This window comes from Myripristis murdjan, chromosome 9, assembly GCF_902150065.1.
Source record: "Myripristis murdjan chromosome 9, fMyrMur1.1, whole genome shotgun sequence".
Classification (NCBI taxonomy): Eukaryota; Metazoa; Chordata; class Actinopteri; order Holocentriformes; family Holocentridae; genus Myripristis; species Myripristis murdjan.
Genome location: NC_043988.1, coordinates 26447493 through 26462760, shown reverse-complemented (window position 1 = coordinate 26462760; position 15268 = coordinate 26447493). Strand labels below are relative to the sequence as shown.

The window sequence follows — 15268 nt, the reverse complement described above, 5'->3', positions numbered from 1 at the left end:
AAAATTATCTGCTCTTTTACATGTTTGAATGTGTTTTTTTCTACCGTTACAAGCAACTGATTTTTTTTTTCCATTAATTTCAGTTTGTTACAAAACTCATCACCTTGGAAAAACCATCACAGTGAACAGTCTGTCTGAGAGGATTTGTGTGTTGTAGTTACTTTGTATGTCCTCCTCTCACCTCTACACCTGGGACGCTCCGACATCTTAGAAGTCAAAGTCAGCTGCCAAACAGCGCTGCATTCACACGCTCCTGGGCAAACCCAGAGCACAAATGATAAACAAACATGGGCATCAGGAAAATGATGATATGGATTTGGCTTTTTCTTGCTTTGAAAAAAGCCATAACAATTAGTTTGAACAACAGAACAGATTGAAGTTTCTGGCAGGAAAGAGTCCCTGAAGGTGTTTTATGAGCTGCTTTTGAATTTCCATGACTTCTATGTATGAATGTCAATCAGAGCGACAGAAGATTTTAAGTTTTTTAAGTTTTGTCGCTTGAATGTTTGAACTTTAAAAAATAGGGAAAACATTTAAACATCTAAATAACTATGATATTCTTTGCAAAATGTTTGGCAGAAATGTAAGGCATGCGAGCCGTGTAATAAATGGGCTAGAACGAACATGCAAAACACTGATATGGTCCTTAGATAAGCCATCTACTCATCGCGTGAAGTCATATTCTGAGAATTTGATGCGGGAAAAACGGGGAAATGCTGGTTCACCCTCTTCGCAGGAGCTGAGATGGCGGTGTGTGACTCACACACACTATGCACTCTGCACTCCCCGGTACCCCGTTCGCTTCTGCTGACGTGGAAATCTGTTCCTCTTATACCTGTGAAAGTAACGCCGCATCTTATTCATACTGCCGTGTTGTTTGAATTTACAACAAAGGCACAAAACAAAACAAAACAGTGATTCTGTGCTGTGCCAAGCTGTCAGACTGTTGATAAAGGCAACCCTGAGATAGCATCAAACTGAGAAATGGTAAAATTTCAACGTAAGTCATTCATGTGTGCACATGCACGGCCAGACACACGTACACCCACAAGCAGTCGCAGACATACACTGATTCATCGACAGTCTCACCATTTGCAGCAGAAGTAGAGGGCTCCGGCCAACCCTATAATCAGCAGACTCACACAGACGATGGTGAGAATCAGCTGCTCCTCTCCCATTGGCTGGAAGACCAGCTGCATGTGGGCACACCTGGGACCATAGTAACCACTTTCACACCTGCAGCACAAAGGGAAGAGTCACACACACTGCACTCTAAGCTTTGAAACGTTATGTTCATGTATGTTAAGGCACACACACAAAGAATCTCACTTGCAGTGATGCTCATTGGTGTCTACCAGCAGCATGCACTGTCCATTGTTGAGGCAGAAGTTATCTAAGGCGGCGTCGCAGCGCTGTGTCATCAGTCTTCCCACACGAGGGCGCTCCACCTCCTGCTCTGAATCACCAAAACAACAAAGGAAACCAAATGTTGCAAATATTTTCACAGGCAACATTTCATCTTTTTAACCCTGATCGTCTCTCTGGAGGCCCTTTTGGGGATGAATAGACACAAATTAGCCATACATCCGCTTCAGAGGCTAACTGCTGAGGGAGACTGCTGATGATACAGTCTGGCTCGGCAACCATCTGCTCCAAAAACTTGCCTCTGGGAAATGATGCAGCCCCACAGCTTCTTCTGTTCATTAATCAGCCCTTTTAATAGCCCCTTTCATCTCTGCACAAAACACGAAATCACACAGTACACCCGGAACTGTTACTGTTTATTGCCATTTTATTTTCCATTACTTAAATGGCAATTGCATAATCCTATTTCACTTTAGATTTTACACACTTTGCCACCTCACAGCCTGAGTGAATATGTCTGGGTTTTCTACAGTAGCTATAAATGGCAGGCCTGTGTGCATAGAGAGTAGAGACATCTGTATATTACATCCTCATGGTACACTGGACTAATGCAGGAGCGGACACTCACTGCACTTGCCCATTCAACTGCAACTGTATGTAATGGTGAATGTGAAGGATACGTGCAGTTTAACATCTATTGTAGGGCTTCTCGTTGTACTGCGTATAGAGAAATGTACTTCAAAAGTCACTTGTCGACATGTGTTTGCACCAACACTCCCTAAGTTGTGCATCACTCTTGTGCTTGATGATAGAGGGTGATTCGGATCACGACTGAACACGTGGATGTGCTAGAAACCTTCACAGCATTTGTGCAACAGCATCAAGTCAACAAGCAAGTGCAAGTAAAACTGTAGCACCACAGCGGACAGAGGAAATACCTGCAGATAGAGAGGTGCTGGCTACGGTTTGCAGTTTGGACGAGACACTCTTGGTGGAAATGTGAGGCCAGACCAGCATGACACCTGTGGAAAAGAGAGCATGGTTCTGTTTTGTTGAGGTTCTGTGCTTTGTGGGTCAGTACTGCATCTACTGGTTGATATACATATATCTCTGCCCCAATGTAATCGACTAAATCCTTTACCCTTATTGCACTGATGCCATGCCATCACTCTGCTGCCATCGAGCCAAGCTGTTATGTAAACTATGAGAAGTGGAACGTGATGCGGTGTGGCTCGTGTTGCCCGGTCCTCATGCCTGTACCAGCCTGCACGACTTGGGGTAATGGTGTGGCATTTGACGACGCCCACGTTCCTCCAGGCAGGACCAAAAAAAAAAAAAAAAAAAGTGTGCATGCACTGTATCCAGGTAACTCTAGTTATACTAGCTACAGAAGCAACCAAACCCTCGCCATCGCTCCCTCTCTGTCTGCATGCCTGTCTGTTGTTATGGCTGCTATTTTCATGTTTTCCAAGGTGAAGGTTCCGGTTGGTTGTTGGGTGTTTCTGACTTTGTTCGGTCGGTGTGAGGGACACAGCCCACGAGCTGGAGGTGGTGATGAAGCGAAGTCTCCGTATTACTTAATAAATCATTATTAGATCCACCTTTTTATCATTACTGACTCACCCTAATCTCCGTGGCATGACACGAACCAGTATTTTCCCAGTAAGCATCTCATTATCACTTCATGATGCAACAGGTGTACAGGAAATGCTTGTACTTTTATTTTTTTTGATTAGCAGCAGTAAAGTAATACGCACAAGGAAACACAGCTAAGTTTCCTCTACATTTGTGACGTTTGTAAATTTCACAATGGTGCAACTGTTGAGGGGTTTTCAGGATAAAGGTCAGCGGGGGTACAGCATGCTTATGACCCACATAACCAAGAATAATGAAAGGAGGCAGATTATCAGACAAAATACAGCTGTGACAAATGGTGATGAATGGGTAAGTGCCCTTGTCATAATGATCACACACACGTACACAGATTACAGTACAAAAAAAGTAAGCAGCACGCAAGCAAACGTGATGAAATATGTTAACATTAATATACAGGGTGTTGGTGGCCATCAGAGGTGAATCTAATAGTGACTTCATCATCCTTATTGATATTCTCTCCTCATCATATCACAATAAAGCTCCTCTAGGGACTAATTAAATGTATGCATCCCTCTAAAGCATACAGCAGCACTACTGTAGTTCTTTTAATTGGAGGACGATATTTGCTGAGAATTTTAAGTGAACAACTTGCTCTCCATACATAAACCTTAAAGTTCATTTATCTCTGTCAACATCCTTTGGCATCCCGCGTAATGGGTCGACAGATGGGCGTCAAATGCATGGCGAAGTCCCCGAAATCATGTTCCGATAAAAATGACTCTTGAATAGAAGAAATGTCTGGTGGCACAGAGCGCACTTAATTTGCCTGTAAGCAAAAGAGAAGGAATTTGGGGATGATTAGACGCGCAGACAGTGGCTACAGGAGCCCACGTCTCCAAACTCTCAGATAAAGCTCGCCCACACGGCTCGCGATTTCCCTTGATCCTTTCGTTAAAAATTGATTCAATAAATTTCCAGTGTGATTTATGTCTGATCTTGGCTCGGTCGGCTCGGGCGAGTTGCCATATGCGCTACTCATTTGACGCACAAGAAGCCGCAAATGAAAACATTGCCCAACTACGCTAAACCTCCGGCTTTTTTCCCCTGACTTCTGTTTATCAAAGTTTAAGAAAACAACTTACTGAAAAGTGAGAGGAGCGCTGATGGTGTGCCGTTCCCCATGTCAGAGCCGCGGGTCGCTGCGGGAAGCTGGTGGTACGTGGGCAGGCAGGGACGGCAGGCTTCAGGTATGCGCCAACCTGGAGGATAAACGTTTCCGACTTTGTCAAAGTAGGGATTAGGTAAATAGGCAGGATTTTTTTTTTTTTTCGTCGACGAAGACAACTAGAGACCAATCGACTAGATCTTGCGGTTTGGGTGTGGTGGTCGACTCCTGTAATTTAGACAATTTCGCACTTCAAAGGACCAAATAAAAAGTCAGCCCCCGCCAGGCAAAGGTGTTCAAAAAAATTAGGTGGAGCTGAATGTGCAGGAGTCTTATTTATTTATTTTTTTTCCTTATTATAATTGGACTTCTGAATTCTGCTGAATTCTCATTTAAGCCCACCGATGCGTTTACATCAGATAGAGATGACGCTGCCAAGCTTTATTATCAGTTTTGGAAAATTCCAAGGAAATCGCTATAATATTGATAATATTCCCATCTTCCTTTAGGGATTTATGAGAATCCAGGGTCAATAAAATGTGTAGTCACCTAATTACTGTTTTATCTACTTTATTGTTCTTTATTTGTATTATCTTTCTGTAATGTATAGGTTTGTAAATGCTCTTCACTAAAGGAAATCTTGCTGCCTGCATTTATGTTCTCATTTTGAAAATAGAGGATATCCTAAAGGGATGCAGGAGAAAAGCCAGGATGACCATTAACTGTAGTCTGTAATAGCAGGATAACCGCTTGAGTGTTTCAGCAGCCTACTTTAGGGAAATAGTTTTTTTTTTTTTTTTTTTGTCTTTTCTTGCCAAATATTGCGTGTCCCAGTCCCAGCAAAACCGAGCCCCCAACACACTGGTTATTACCTCCTCCATGCTGATAATCAGACACTCATTTGCTTTATTTCTTGTGTCTTTCTTTTTTTGTTAGTCACAACTTTGATTTCTTATTTTTAAATGAGTGTGGGTCAAAATCCCCAGCTCTCTCTCTCTCACACACACACACACACACACACCAAACTAAACCAAACCAAACCACTTAGTCTGCTCATATTGGCTGCATGAATTAAGCAAAAGTTTCACTGAAAAACGAGTGTGTGTATCACTCTCTCACACACACACACACACACTTTGTGAGTGTGTGTGTGTGTGTGTGTGTGTGTGTGTGTGTGCGTGCGTGCCTGCCTGCGTATCCATCTTTTTTACCCTTGGAAATTAAAGCAACACAACAAGGTTCATTTTCATTAATTTATTTAAAAAATTTAAATAAACATCACACATTAAATAAGTTATTTTATATATTACAATAAATAGGCATGATTTTAATGACTTAAAAAGAAAACAACAGACCATAATCAACAACTGAGCCTGTATAGCACAAAGGCACCCTCCATTTCTGATACTATTCAATCTTGCCGGAATCAGATGAATACCAACCACAGTGCAAAATGTATTACGCTTTTTTTGACAAAAGGCAAAAACAAATGTTGACATTTAGATGCTCTGCACTGTTTAGAGATTAATGAAGTCAATGCTGAAGTTTTCCATCCATCTTGAGGCACATTGAGGCTCATTCTGTTGTCTGTCATTTTCATTGCCATAGGTTATGTAATAAGATGAAATCGCTGTGTTTACATTAAATGCAAAAAGCTGATGAAACATGATGCTGAGTCAGTGACGATCATGATAGTGGCGGTGATGATGATGATGATGATGATGGTGGTGGTGATAGCGACAAGGAGCAGTGAACCGTTCTGGTCACACTGAGGTCTCAGATGGTGCATGTTTTATCAGTGATGCTGATTTGGTACACCTGAAAAGAGACACAACACCAGTTATTTTTGTCTTAGCAGAAGTTAAACTGTTTATACCAGTAATTACACCAAAACAGATATGAAACAAGTACAATATTGCAATTCAAATGGGAGAAAAAATGAACACTGAAAATCCAGCCTTAAATTTCATGCTACCTGGAAAATGATGAGTGATGCTACAAAAACTCATTCATTCAAGGCAAGGTCGCTATGCTTCAAGGTTGAGCATGGCAACTTGAACAGCACTATCTAGAAGGAGGACACATGATCTGCAGACAAGAGTTGCTCACCTCTTGCGGACACAGCAGTAAAATGCGATAACCAGGACAAAGATGAGCGCGGCCACTCCCACGCTGATGCCAATCAGTTCCTCATAGCTGGCCGGAGACTGAGAGCCCCCAATGATGTTCATGCACCGTACCCCGCTGTACGAAGGCTTGCAACTGCGGACACAGAGAGAGAGACGTGAGTGCACTGCAATCTGGACAAGAATCAACAGGTGCACATACATTTGAAAGTGTTTCGGTGATAAGTTTTAATGGGAAAAAGCCTTTGTTTGTGTGTGTGTGTGTTAATGCTTGGTGTCTCACATGCAAAAAGGAGTGTCTGTGTCCTGTGGGTACATGCACTGTCCATCGTTTTGACAATAGTCAGCATGTTCCTCCCTGCATGGTGCGTGCAGTCGCTGAACTCGAGGCTCCTCCATACTGCCTACACACACAGAGAGACAGAGGCAAATTTTAAAAACAAAGCACTTCAAGTTCATTGCATCTTCAATTTGAGTCTTTTGAGATCTGGAAAAAATCTCCACAGTCCTAGGTGACTGCAGTTGACACACTGAAGCTGCTTACCATTGTCAAGCCGAGTCGTCAGCGTGAGGTCTGATGGAGCAGGGCTGGCTGTTGGATCAGAGTTATCTACTAGTGTTGCAGACTGGCCTGCAGTGGCCAGCAGGATCAGCACTGACACCACTGAAAAGATGGCTGGAACACACAAAACACAAGGTTAGATATCACTGGGATATATTATATGAAAAGATTTGTTTTGCTGCACACCGCATTCTCAATCCAGCAAATATTGAGGCATATTTCACATCATGTTTTTGCTCAGACTGTGTTCCCTCCAAGATTATCTCCATATTCATACTGAAAGAGGCAGCAGCCATATTTCCAAAACTCTAAACATTTTTACTAAATGCCACAAATGCTCATTCCTCTGTTCTGAACTTGGCACTGTTAATGATCAGTAAGCAAAAACGTTGCCTGTAATCACAGTCATGCCCCTGGTATTCACATCATTCTATTTTTTATTTTCAGGGAAAGTAACAATACCTCAGCAAAACATGAATGATTTGAATGTAATAATGAGCTATTGCCTCAATTGTCTATGAACTGAAAAGATCTTGGTGCATAACCATAGTCTTAAGAGTGCTGTATAAAATCTGATAAACAATTTAAAACAGCTGAAGTTGTCACTGCAGAGGAGATAATATGTTGTCATTTTGTTCAGTCTAATAGTTTCAATTTGACATGAAACAAACCAGAAACTCACCCTTCTCTGAAACTGTCGGTGTAAACATCGTGCCGTCTGACAGTGTGAGATATCTGATGGTCTCGAGAATCTCCTTTGGTGAGCGTAGCTGCTGTGATTGAATGCAGGACTAACCTGAGCTTTATATAGCCTAATCGTCCTTTGGAAGGATGTGAACAGCCAATCATAATCCTATGATTCCATGAAAAATGAGAGGCATTCCCGTTGCTAAATCATACAATTGATTGGAGCCCACATCATTTCCTGGGCTTTTCTCTGAAAGCTACCTGCATGCAGAGACAAATTCTCAAGGTGGATGGTGGTGGGGGCAAGCGTTTCACTCCCTGAGGCACTTCAATGATGCTTTCTTCTTTCCTGAGTTTCCTGCTAGCTTTGGCAGATTCTCAGTTTAACCAAAGCATATAATGTGCTTGAAAGGGGTTGCTTCATTTCAGAGGGAAAGTGTTGTGAAAGCTGGGGGTTTTCAGGGGGGTGTTTACAGTGGGAAGTGATATTTGCATAGATTGTTGGGCACGATTTTAGTTGGAATGAATGGTTTGCAGCAGGTGGACAGGTGAAGACAGAGGCACATACGTAAGCGGTAGCTGGAGGAGGAAAATGCTTTTCAACAAATCATTCATCACCAGGAACGTTATCAGTTTCACCATTTCCTCCTGAAAAATGGTCCACGTTACCTCCCTGTGTGGTTGTATGGCCGTCATAGACAAGTAGACTAGCTCTGGAAGAACTGGTTATCAATGATCAATCAAACTGAAAGTGAATTTAGTTGCACTGATGACAGAGAGACTCAGTAAACATGTCTCTAAAACATTCACAAGATAACAGAAATGCATTTTGTGTCCAAAGACATAAATCCAGACAGAAATGTCTTGATGAGGAAACTGCCAGTGTCCCCCCAGTTTCCCCACAGATGCCCTGTTCAGGCTTTGTTGCAAGATCTTACTTGGCAAAGAAAATCAACCACCTCAACCTTTCAAATAAATAAATAAATAGTTTCCCTAAAAAAACAAAAACAAAAACAAAAAAACAAACATGTAAACAAACACTGATGTACAGGAACTTATCTATAGAACTTATCTATAGTCATCTATAGAAGCCTGGAGTTCATCAACAGAAAAGCCAAAAAAAAAAGACCCTCCTACACTGTTTGAGCACAGGGTGATTTTGTTGAATATACCACAGCAACAAAAGCTTAACACTAAAGTATCAAGTGGCTTCAAGGCCACAGCTGGCGAGCCTCTAATCTGCTGAAGTGTCCTTGAGCAAGACACTGAATCCCTACCAGCTTCAGGTGTGTGATGTTTGTAGCTGACCTTCCATGGCTGCTCTAACCTCCCTGGTGAACTGGAGCAATGAAGTTTCCCTGCAGAGATCAGCACAGTATCACATTAGACACAGGTCAGAACAATCTATTCTGATGGACTGAATGCACACTCTATTCCTTTATGAAGCCTTCCAAATTAAACTAAAACAACAGATTTAAATTCCCAGTACATATGGAAAGTGACTGAAAAAAAAGAGAAACGAGAAATATTCCTACAGCATAAAACTTTTTATTTATTCATTCCATTTCCAGTCAATCTGGAATATTCAAAATGAACGAAAATGAGCTCAGTAGAAAAAATATTAATCTAAAATCTTAAAAAGTAAACTCTGAAAATAAATAACTAAAATAAATAAACGAACAATTCTGCAATATAAACAATATAAATATCAAATAAGTTTCCCAGGAGGTATGGAGTCATGAGTTCATTTTTTAAATAAAGAGTGTGTTGGGCATGTATGTGTGTTTGTGTGTCTGTGTCCTAAGGAAATCAGTGTATGTAGGTATGCACTGACATATGTCATTCATTAAAACTATTGGAATTATAGTGCGTGCGCAAGTATGTGTGTATATGTGTGTTTAATGCATCAGTGCATTTCTGGCAGCAGTCACAGTGTTCTTCATCAGCATGGCTACTGTCATCGGACCCACACCTCCAGGAACCGGAGTGATGAAGCCGGCCTTCTCCTTCACCCCTACAAGGAGTCAGATGGAGTTAAGCAAAGTCTCTTATCAAGAATGCAAACATGAACAGAACTAAGATGCCCTGTTCAGGCTTTGTTGCAAGATCTTACTTGGCAAAGAAAATCAACCACCTCAACCTTTCAAATAAATAAATAAATAGTTTCCCTAAAAAAACAAAAACAAAAACAAAAAAACAAACATGTAAACAAACACTGATGTACAGGAACTTATCTATAGAACTTATCTATAGTCATCTATAGAAACCTGGAGTTCATCAACAGAAAAGCCAAAAAAAAAAGACCCACCTACACTGTTTGAGCACAGGGTGATTTTGTTGAATATACCAGAGCTCTGAATGAAAAAATGGACCACTATCAAAACTCCATGAAACGGGAGCTGAATAGTAAGTTGGATGGCTTTAAAACATCCATGGAGAAGCTTATAAATAAGCAGAAAGAAGAACTGAAAGCTGAAATTGAAAGCCGAACCAAGGAGATACAAGACAACATTGACCTCGAGGTGGGGCACCTGACAGCGCGTATGGATAAGCTGGAGTCTGTGATTAAAGGCTCCAAACCGACGGCTGGGACCAGATTCGACCCTGATGTGTCTATTGTTATATCGGGGCTCGGGGCCGAGGAAGATGAGGATGTGTCGGAGAAGGTTCGCATCCTTTTGGCCGAGGGAACCCAGTGCCAGCCGATGCCAGAGTTTGTGGCGGTTGAGAGAGCAAAGGCAAGGGGAAACGGTCCCGGTTTGATAAAAGTGGAGTTACGCACAGTCGAGGAGAAAGTTGCAATTCTGCGCCAGAAACAGAAACTAAGACGCGATGAAAGGTACAAAAATGTTTATATCCGATCTGCCAAGTCACATACGGAGCGGCTAATTGAACTTAACTTCAGGACCCTTTTACGGGAGCTCCCATCTGGGAAGAATTTCTACATCAGTGGTAATGGGAGGGTTGTGAGGAAAGACGGTGCTGATGACGGTTCGCGCGGAGTTGCCCCCCGCGGGCGAGGTGGTCACCTAGACGGTAGATGAAAGACTGATGCCCGGCTTGTAAGTGATGAACTTTTTACCCTGACCCACTGGAACGTGAATGGATGGACTGACACTAATTGTGGTTTACGATCTTTATTATTGCAGTCCCTTGAACCTGATTTTATTTGCCTAAATGAGACTCATCTGAAAAATGATGCTGTTATTACTTTGAAGGGCTATACTTGGTTTGGTCAAAATAGGAATATGCACATTAAAGCCCCCAAAGCCTCCGGTGGGGTGGGAATTTTTGTTAAGGACCAATTATTTCAATATTTTGATGTCCGCATTGCAGATAAGAGTGTAGATGGCATCTTTGCTTTAAGATTTGAACACCGGGTGTCACAATATGTCTTTGTTATTTTGTCATGCTATCTATCACCCGAAGGTTCTGCTCGGGGAAGGGATTCGTTGTCTTTTTTCAGCCACCTGCTTGGACTGGTGTATTCACTGGAAGTGGACGCATTGTATATCTGTGGGGATTTCAACAGTCGAATTTCCGATATGGATGATTGCTTAATGGCGGATGGGGTGCCTCAGCGAATAGCTAAGGATTTAGTGGTAAATAAACATGGTGACTCACTTATTAATTTTATTAAAGACTCTAAATCCTGTATTGTGAATGGCAGAGTCACTCCTCTTAATGATGATTTCACATCAATCTCACCTAAGGGAAAGGCAGTAGTTGATTACATTATTGTTCCTCATGATTGCCTAGATTTATGTACTGAATTCAGGGTTATTACCCCCAATGATTTACTGCAGAGTAATGGCTCGGACTGCCTTAAACTTTTGGGGGATCGATGTAAAGTGCCTGACCATTCCCTGTTGCTGCTGAAATTTAAAGCTACGGTAGGGAGCAACCCCTCTGTCCAGTCCCCTGTGGCCCAAAACAAAATTAAGCGGCTTAGAGTTTTTCCTGATAATTTTCTCTCCTCAGAGCTGTGTTGCAATACTTTATTAGAACTGATTAGAAATATTGAGGCCTCTCAGGGCAGACAAGAGGAGGTGGATCTCTGCTACAGCTCACTATGTAGTGTGCTGTATGCAGAGTTGGATAAACATTTCTTTACAAGACCCAATGACACTGGTAAAAACCTAAGACATCAGCGTAAGGGTAAATTCTTTTGGAATTGTGAACTAAATACATTATGGGCTGATGTAAGAATGGCCGAAAGAGAGTTTATAAAATGCCAGGATGGAGTGCGTAAAAGATCTTTAAGAAATGAATATAAGCAGCGCCAACATGTCTTTGATAAGAAGCTCCGCTTATATAAACGAAGGTTTAGCAGGGGTCAAGCATTGCACTTGGAACAACTTCAATCCAATAATCCACGCCAATTCTGGAGTGAAATTAATCGCTTGGGCCCCAAGAAGGTTGTTAAAATACCCATGGAAGTTAGACTACCCAGTGGGGATATGGATACCAGTCCAGAAAATGTTCTGAAAGTGTGGGAAAATGAATTTACCAACCTGTTTTCGGGTCACTGTATTCCACCTATTTTTGACGACAGTGCTCTGGCAGAAATGAAAAATGCCAAAGATACTCTTGAGAGGAGGATGGACCAGGAGGGGTATCATGAAAATTCATTTTTGAATAGTAACCTTACTATAGAAGAAGTAACCAGGGCCATTGCTAAATTAAAAAATGGAAAAGCTGTAGGTGTAGAGGGTCTTCATAATGAAGTTCTTAAATGCCCCCAGGTTTTGTCTGTATTGTTTTGTTTATTTAAGGCGTGTTTCCTGTATGGGACTATTCCATCCTTCTGGTATAAGTCTATTATTAAGCCAATCCCAAAGTCCACCAAGAGTGACCCAACCGTCCCTCTAAACTATAGGGGCATTAGTCTCATGAGTACAGTATACAAACTTTACTCTAGTATTCTCAATAACAGACTCTCACATTACCTAGAAATGTTTGATTTACTTGCTGATGAGCAGAATGGATTCAGGAGGCATAGGGCCTGTATCGATCATATTTATACAGTAACCTCAGTTATTAGAGCAAGAATTCAAGAAGAAAAACCTACATTTGTTTGTTTTCTAGATTTCCAAAAGGCCTTTGATTGGGTTAACAGAGACCTACTCTTCTTTAAGTTAATTCAATATGGTGTTGATGGTAAATTGTATAAAGCAATCAAAGTATTGTATCAAGCTCCTGTAGCATGTGTGCAAGTGAACGATCTGACTACTGGTTGGTTTCCAACACCATTTGGAGTAAAGCAGGGAGACGTTTTATCCCCTACTCTTTTCTCAATTTTTGTTAATGATCTGGCTCAGGAGATCAAAAATTCTGGGTTAGGTGTAGCACTGGAGGATGTTGTGCTGGGTTCTTTATTTTATTTGGATGATATAATCCTCCTGGCAGAGTCAGAGGACTCCCTGCAAAGAATTCTGGATATTGTTGACCTCTGGTGCTCTAAATGGAGGCTTCTGATAAACTAAAGTAAAACTCAAATTATGCACTTTTGACAGAATGGTACTGTAAGATCATTGTATAACTTTTCATTTGGCGCCCTGCCTCTTGAATTTACTAATGTTTATAAATATCTAGGTTTTACTTTAGATGAATTTATGACCTATGACGAGGGAATGGGAATATTGGCAGACTCTGCGGGAAGGGCTGTCGGATCAATAATTAGTAAAATGAAATTTTGTAAAGATATTGGTTATTCAACATATTCACAGCTTTATGAGGCATGCGTAAGTCCAATTCGTTGCTATGCAGCTGGAGTTTGGGGATATAAGGATGCCAAAAAAGTAAATTCTATTCAAAACAGAGCTATTAAATGTTTTCTTGGAGTGCATGCTTTTGCTCCGATTCTTGCAGTACAGGGTGATATGGGCTGGGAACCAATGGAAGTTAAATTAAAAGGAGAAATGGTTAGACTGTGGAACCGCCTTATTGATATGCCAGAGAGTAGGTTAACAAAAAAGGTTTTCAACTGGAATAAAGCCCACAGTCATCCCTGGATAATGGAAGTCCTCTCTATCTTTAGGGAAGCAGACCTTTCTTATATTTTTCACAATAGGCTTCGCTGTAATGTGAATATGTTGAAGCAGAGACTGTTTCTCAGTTTTAAAGAGAAGTGGTCAAATGATGTATGGCTGAAGCCCAAGCTCAGATCATATGTTCAGATGAAAGATTGTTTTGTTCCTGAACCCTATGTCACCTCTTTTCTAACCAGAAGCCAGAGGTCACTGTGTGCCCAGCTGAGGAGTGGTACCCTGCCCCTGGCCATTGAGGTAGGGCGGTTCACAGCTATCCCTGAAGAGAATAGGATCTGTAATGTTTGTGATTTAAAAGATGTTGAAAATGAATTTCATTTTATGTTTTATTGCACCCTGTATGATGATTTGAGGGTCCCTTTATTTGAGGCCATGCAAAACCAAAAACCTGAGCTATTTTGGGTAGATGATGGCCATAAATTGAAATGGCTCTTTAATGCTGAAGTATTTAAGACTGCAAATTTTATTGCCAAGGCTTGGAATAGAAGGCAGCATATTTTGTTTAACTGATACTTTGATGGGTACATTTTGGATTTGACTTTGTATGCCTGATTTATTCTAATGCGTACTTTGTTGTTGCTGTTGTTGTATGTTTGAGTATGGTTTTGTAATGTGTGTAACAGTGTCTTGTAAGCCCATATGGGCTGGGCTTCTGAGTGAAGTATGACACTTAAATAAAAGAAATCAATCAAAAAAAAATATACCACAGCAACAAAAGCTTAACACTAAAGTATCAAGTGGCTTCAAGGCCACAGCTGGCGAGCCTCTAATCTGCTGAAGTGTCCTTGAGCAAGACACTGAATCCCTACCAGCTTCAGGTGTGTGATGTTTGTAGCTGACCTTCCATGGCTGCTCTAACCTCCCTGGTGAACTGGAGCAATGAAGTTTCCCGGCAGAGATCAGCACAGTATCACATTAGACACAGGTCAGAACAATCTATTCTGATGGACTGAATGCACACTCTATTCCTTTATGAAGCCTTCCAAATTAAACTAAAACAACAGATTTAAATTCCCAGTACATATGGAAAGTGACTGAAAAAAAAGAGAAACGAGAAATATTCCTACAGCATAAAACTTTTTATTTATTCATTCCATTTCCAGTCAATCTGGAATATTCAAAATGAACGAAAATGAGCTCAGTAGAAAAAATATTAATCTAAAATCTTAAAAAGTAAACTCTGAAAATAAATAACTAAAATAAATAAACGAACAATTCTGCAATATAAACAATATAAATATCAAATAAGTTTCCCAGGAGGTATGGAGTCATGAGTTCATTTTTTAAATAAAGAGTGTGTTGGGCATGTATGTGTGTTTGTGTGTCTGTGTCCTAAGGAAATCAGTGTATGTAGGTATGCACTGACATATGTCATTCATTAAAACTATTGGAATTATAGTGCGTGCGCAAGTATGTGTGTATATGTGTGTTTAATGCATCAGTGCATTTCTGGCAGCAGTCACAGTGTTCTTCATCAGCATGGCTACTGTCATCGGACCCACACCTCCAGGAACCGGAGTGATGAAGCCGGCCTTCTCCTTCACCCCTACAAGGAGTCAGATGGAGTTAAGCAAAGTCTCTTATCAAGAATGCAAACATGAACAGAACTAAGATGACCTCTGTTTACTGTGTTAATGCAACCCACTATGAATCAACAGACACTGTAAAGTGGTTGCTTGATGAAAATCCACTTGCGGGGTCATTTTTATGCGTTAGC

At 41.1% G+C, this 15268-nt stretch overlaps 2 protein-coding genes across 2 annotated transcripts; both read right to left on the bottom strand.

The window, feature by feature from the left end:
- Nucleotides 1–526: 526 nt before the first annotated feature.
- LOC115365414 (proepiregulin-like) lies at nt 527–4439 on the bottom strand. The gene is made up of 5 exons (XM_030060408.1): nt 4104–4439; nt 2304–2387; nt 1330–1456; nt 1090–1236; nt 527–835 (listed from the first exon to the last, which is right to left on the bottom strand). The coding sequence occupies exons 1-5, from the start codon at nt 4141–4143 to the stop codon at nt 769–771; spliced, it is 465 nt and encodes a 154-aa protein (XP_029916268.1). The 5' UTR covers nt 4144–4439; the 3' UTR covers nt 527–768.
- Nucleotides 4440–5694: 1255 nt separating this feature from the next.
- LOC115365741 (epigen-like) lies at nt 5695–8541 on the bottom strand. Its single transcript, XM_030060878.1, has 5 exons — nt 7497–8541; nt 6797–6928; nt 6536–6656; nt 6236–6388; nt 5695–5944 (listed from the first exon to the last, which is right to left on the bottom strand). The coding sequence occupies exons 1-5, from the start codon at nt 7522–7524 to the stop codon at nt 5890–5892; spliced, it is 489 nt and encodes a 162-aa protein (XP_029916738.1). The 5' UTR covers nt 7525–8541; the 3' UTR covers nt 5695–5889.
- Nucleotides 8542–15268: the final 6727 nt, after the last annotated feature.

Bases quoted from the DNA above. Each gene is read 5' to 3' on its own strand.
- LOC115365414 (XM_030060408.1), bottom strand. From the start codon at position 4,143: ATGGGGAACGGCACACCATCAGCGCTCCTCTCACTTTTCA. The intron at 1,237-1,329 runs GTGAGATTCTTT...TTTGTGCTGCAG, and splicing joins ACCAATGAGCATCACTGCAA to GTGTGAAAGTGGTTACTATG. The intron at 836-1,089 runs GTGAGACTGTCG...TTACTTTCACAG, and splicing joins CTCTACTTCTGCTGCAAATG to GTATAAGAGGAACAGATTTC.
- LOC115365741 (XM_030060878.1), bottom strand. From the start codon at position 7,524: ATGTTTACACCGACAGTTTCAGAGAAGG. The intron at 6,657-6,796 runs GTAAGCAGCTTC...CTGTGTGTGTAG, and splicing joins GACGACTCGGCTTGACAATG to GCAGTATGGAGGAGCCTCGA. The intron at 6,389-6,535 runs GTGAGACACCAA...CTGTGTCCGCAG, and splicing joins ACAGACACTCCTTTTTGCAT to TTGCAAGCCTTCGTACAGCG.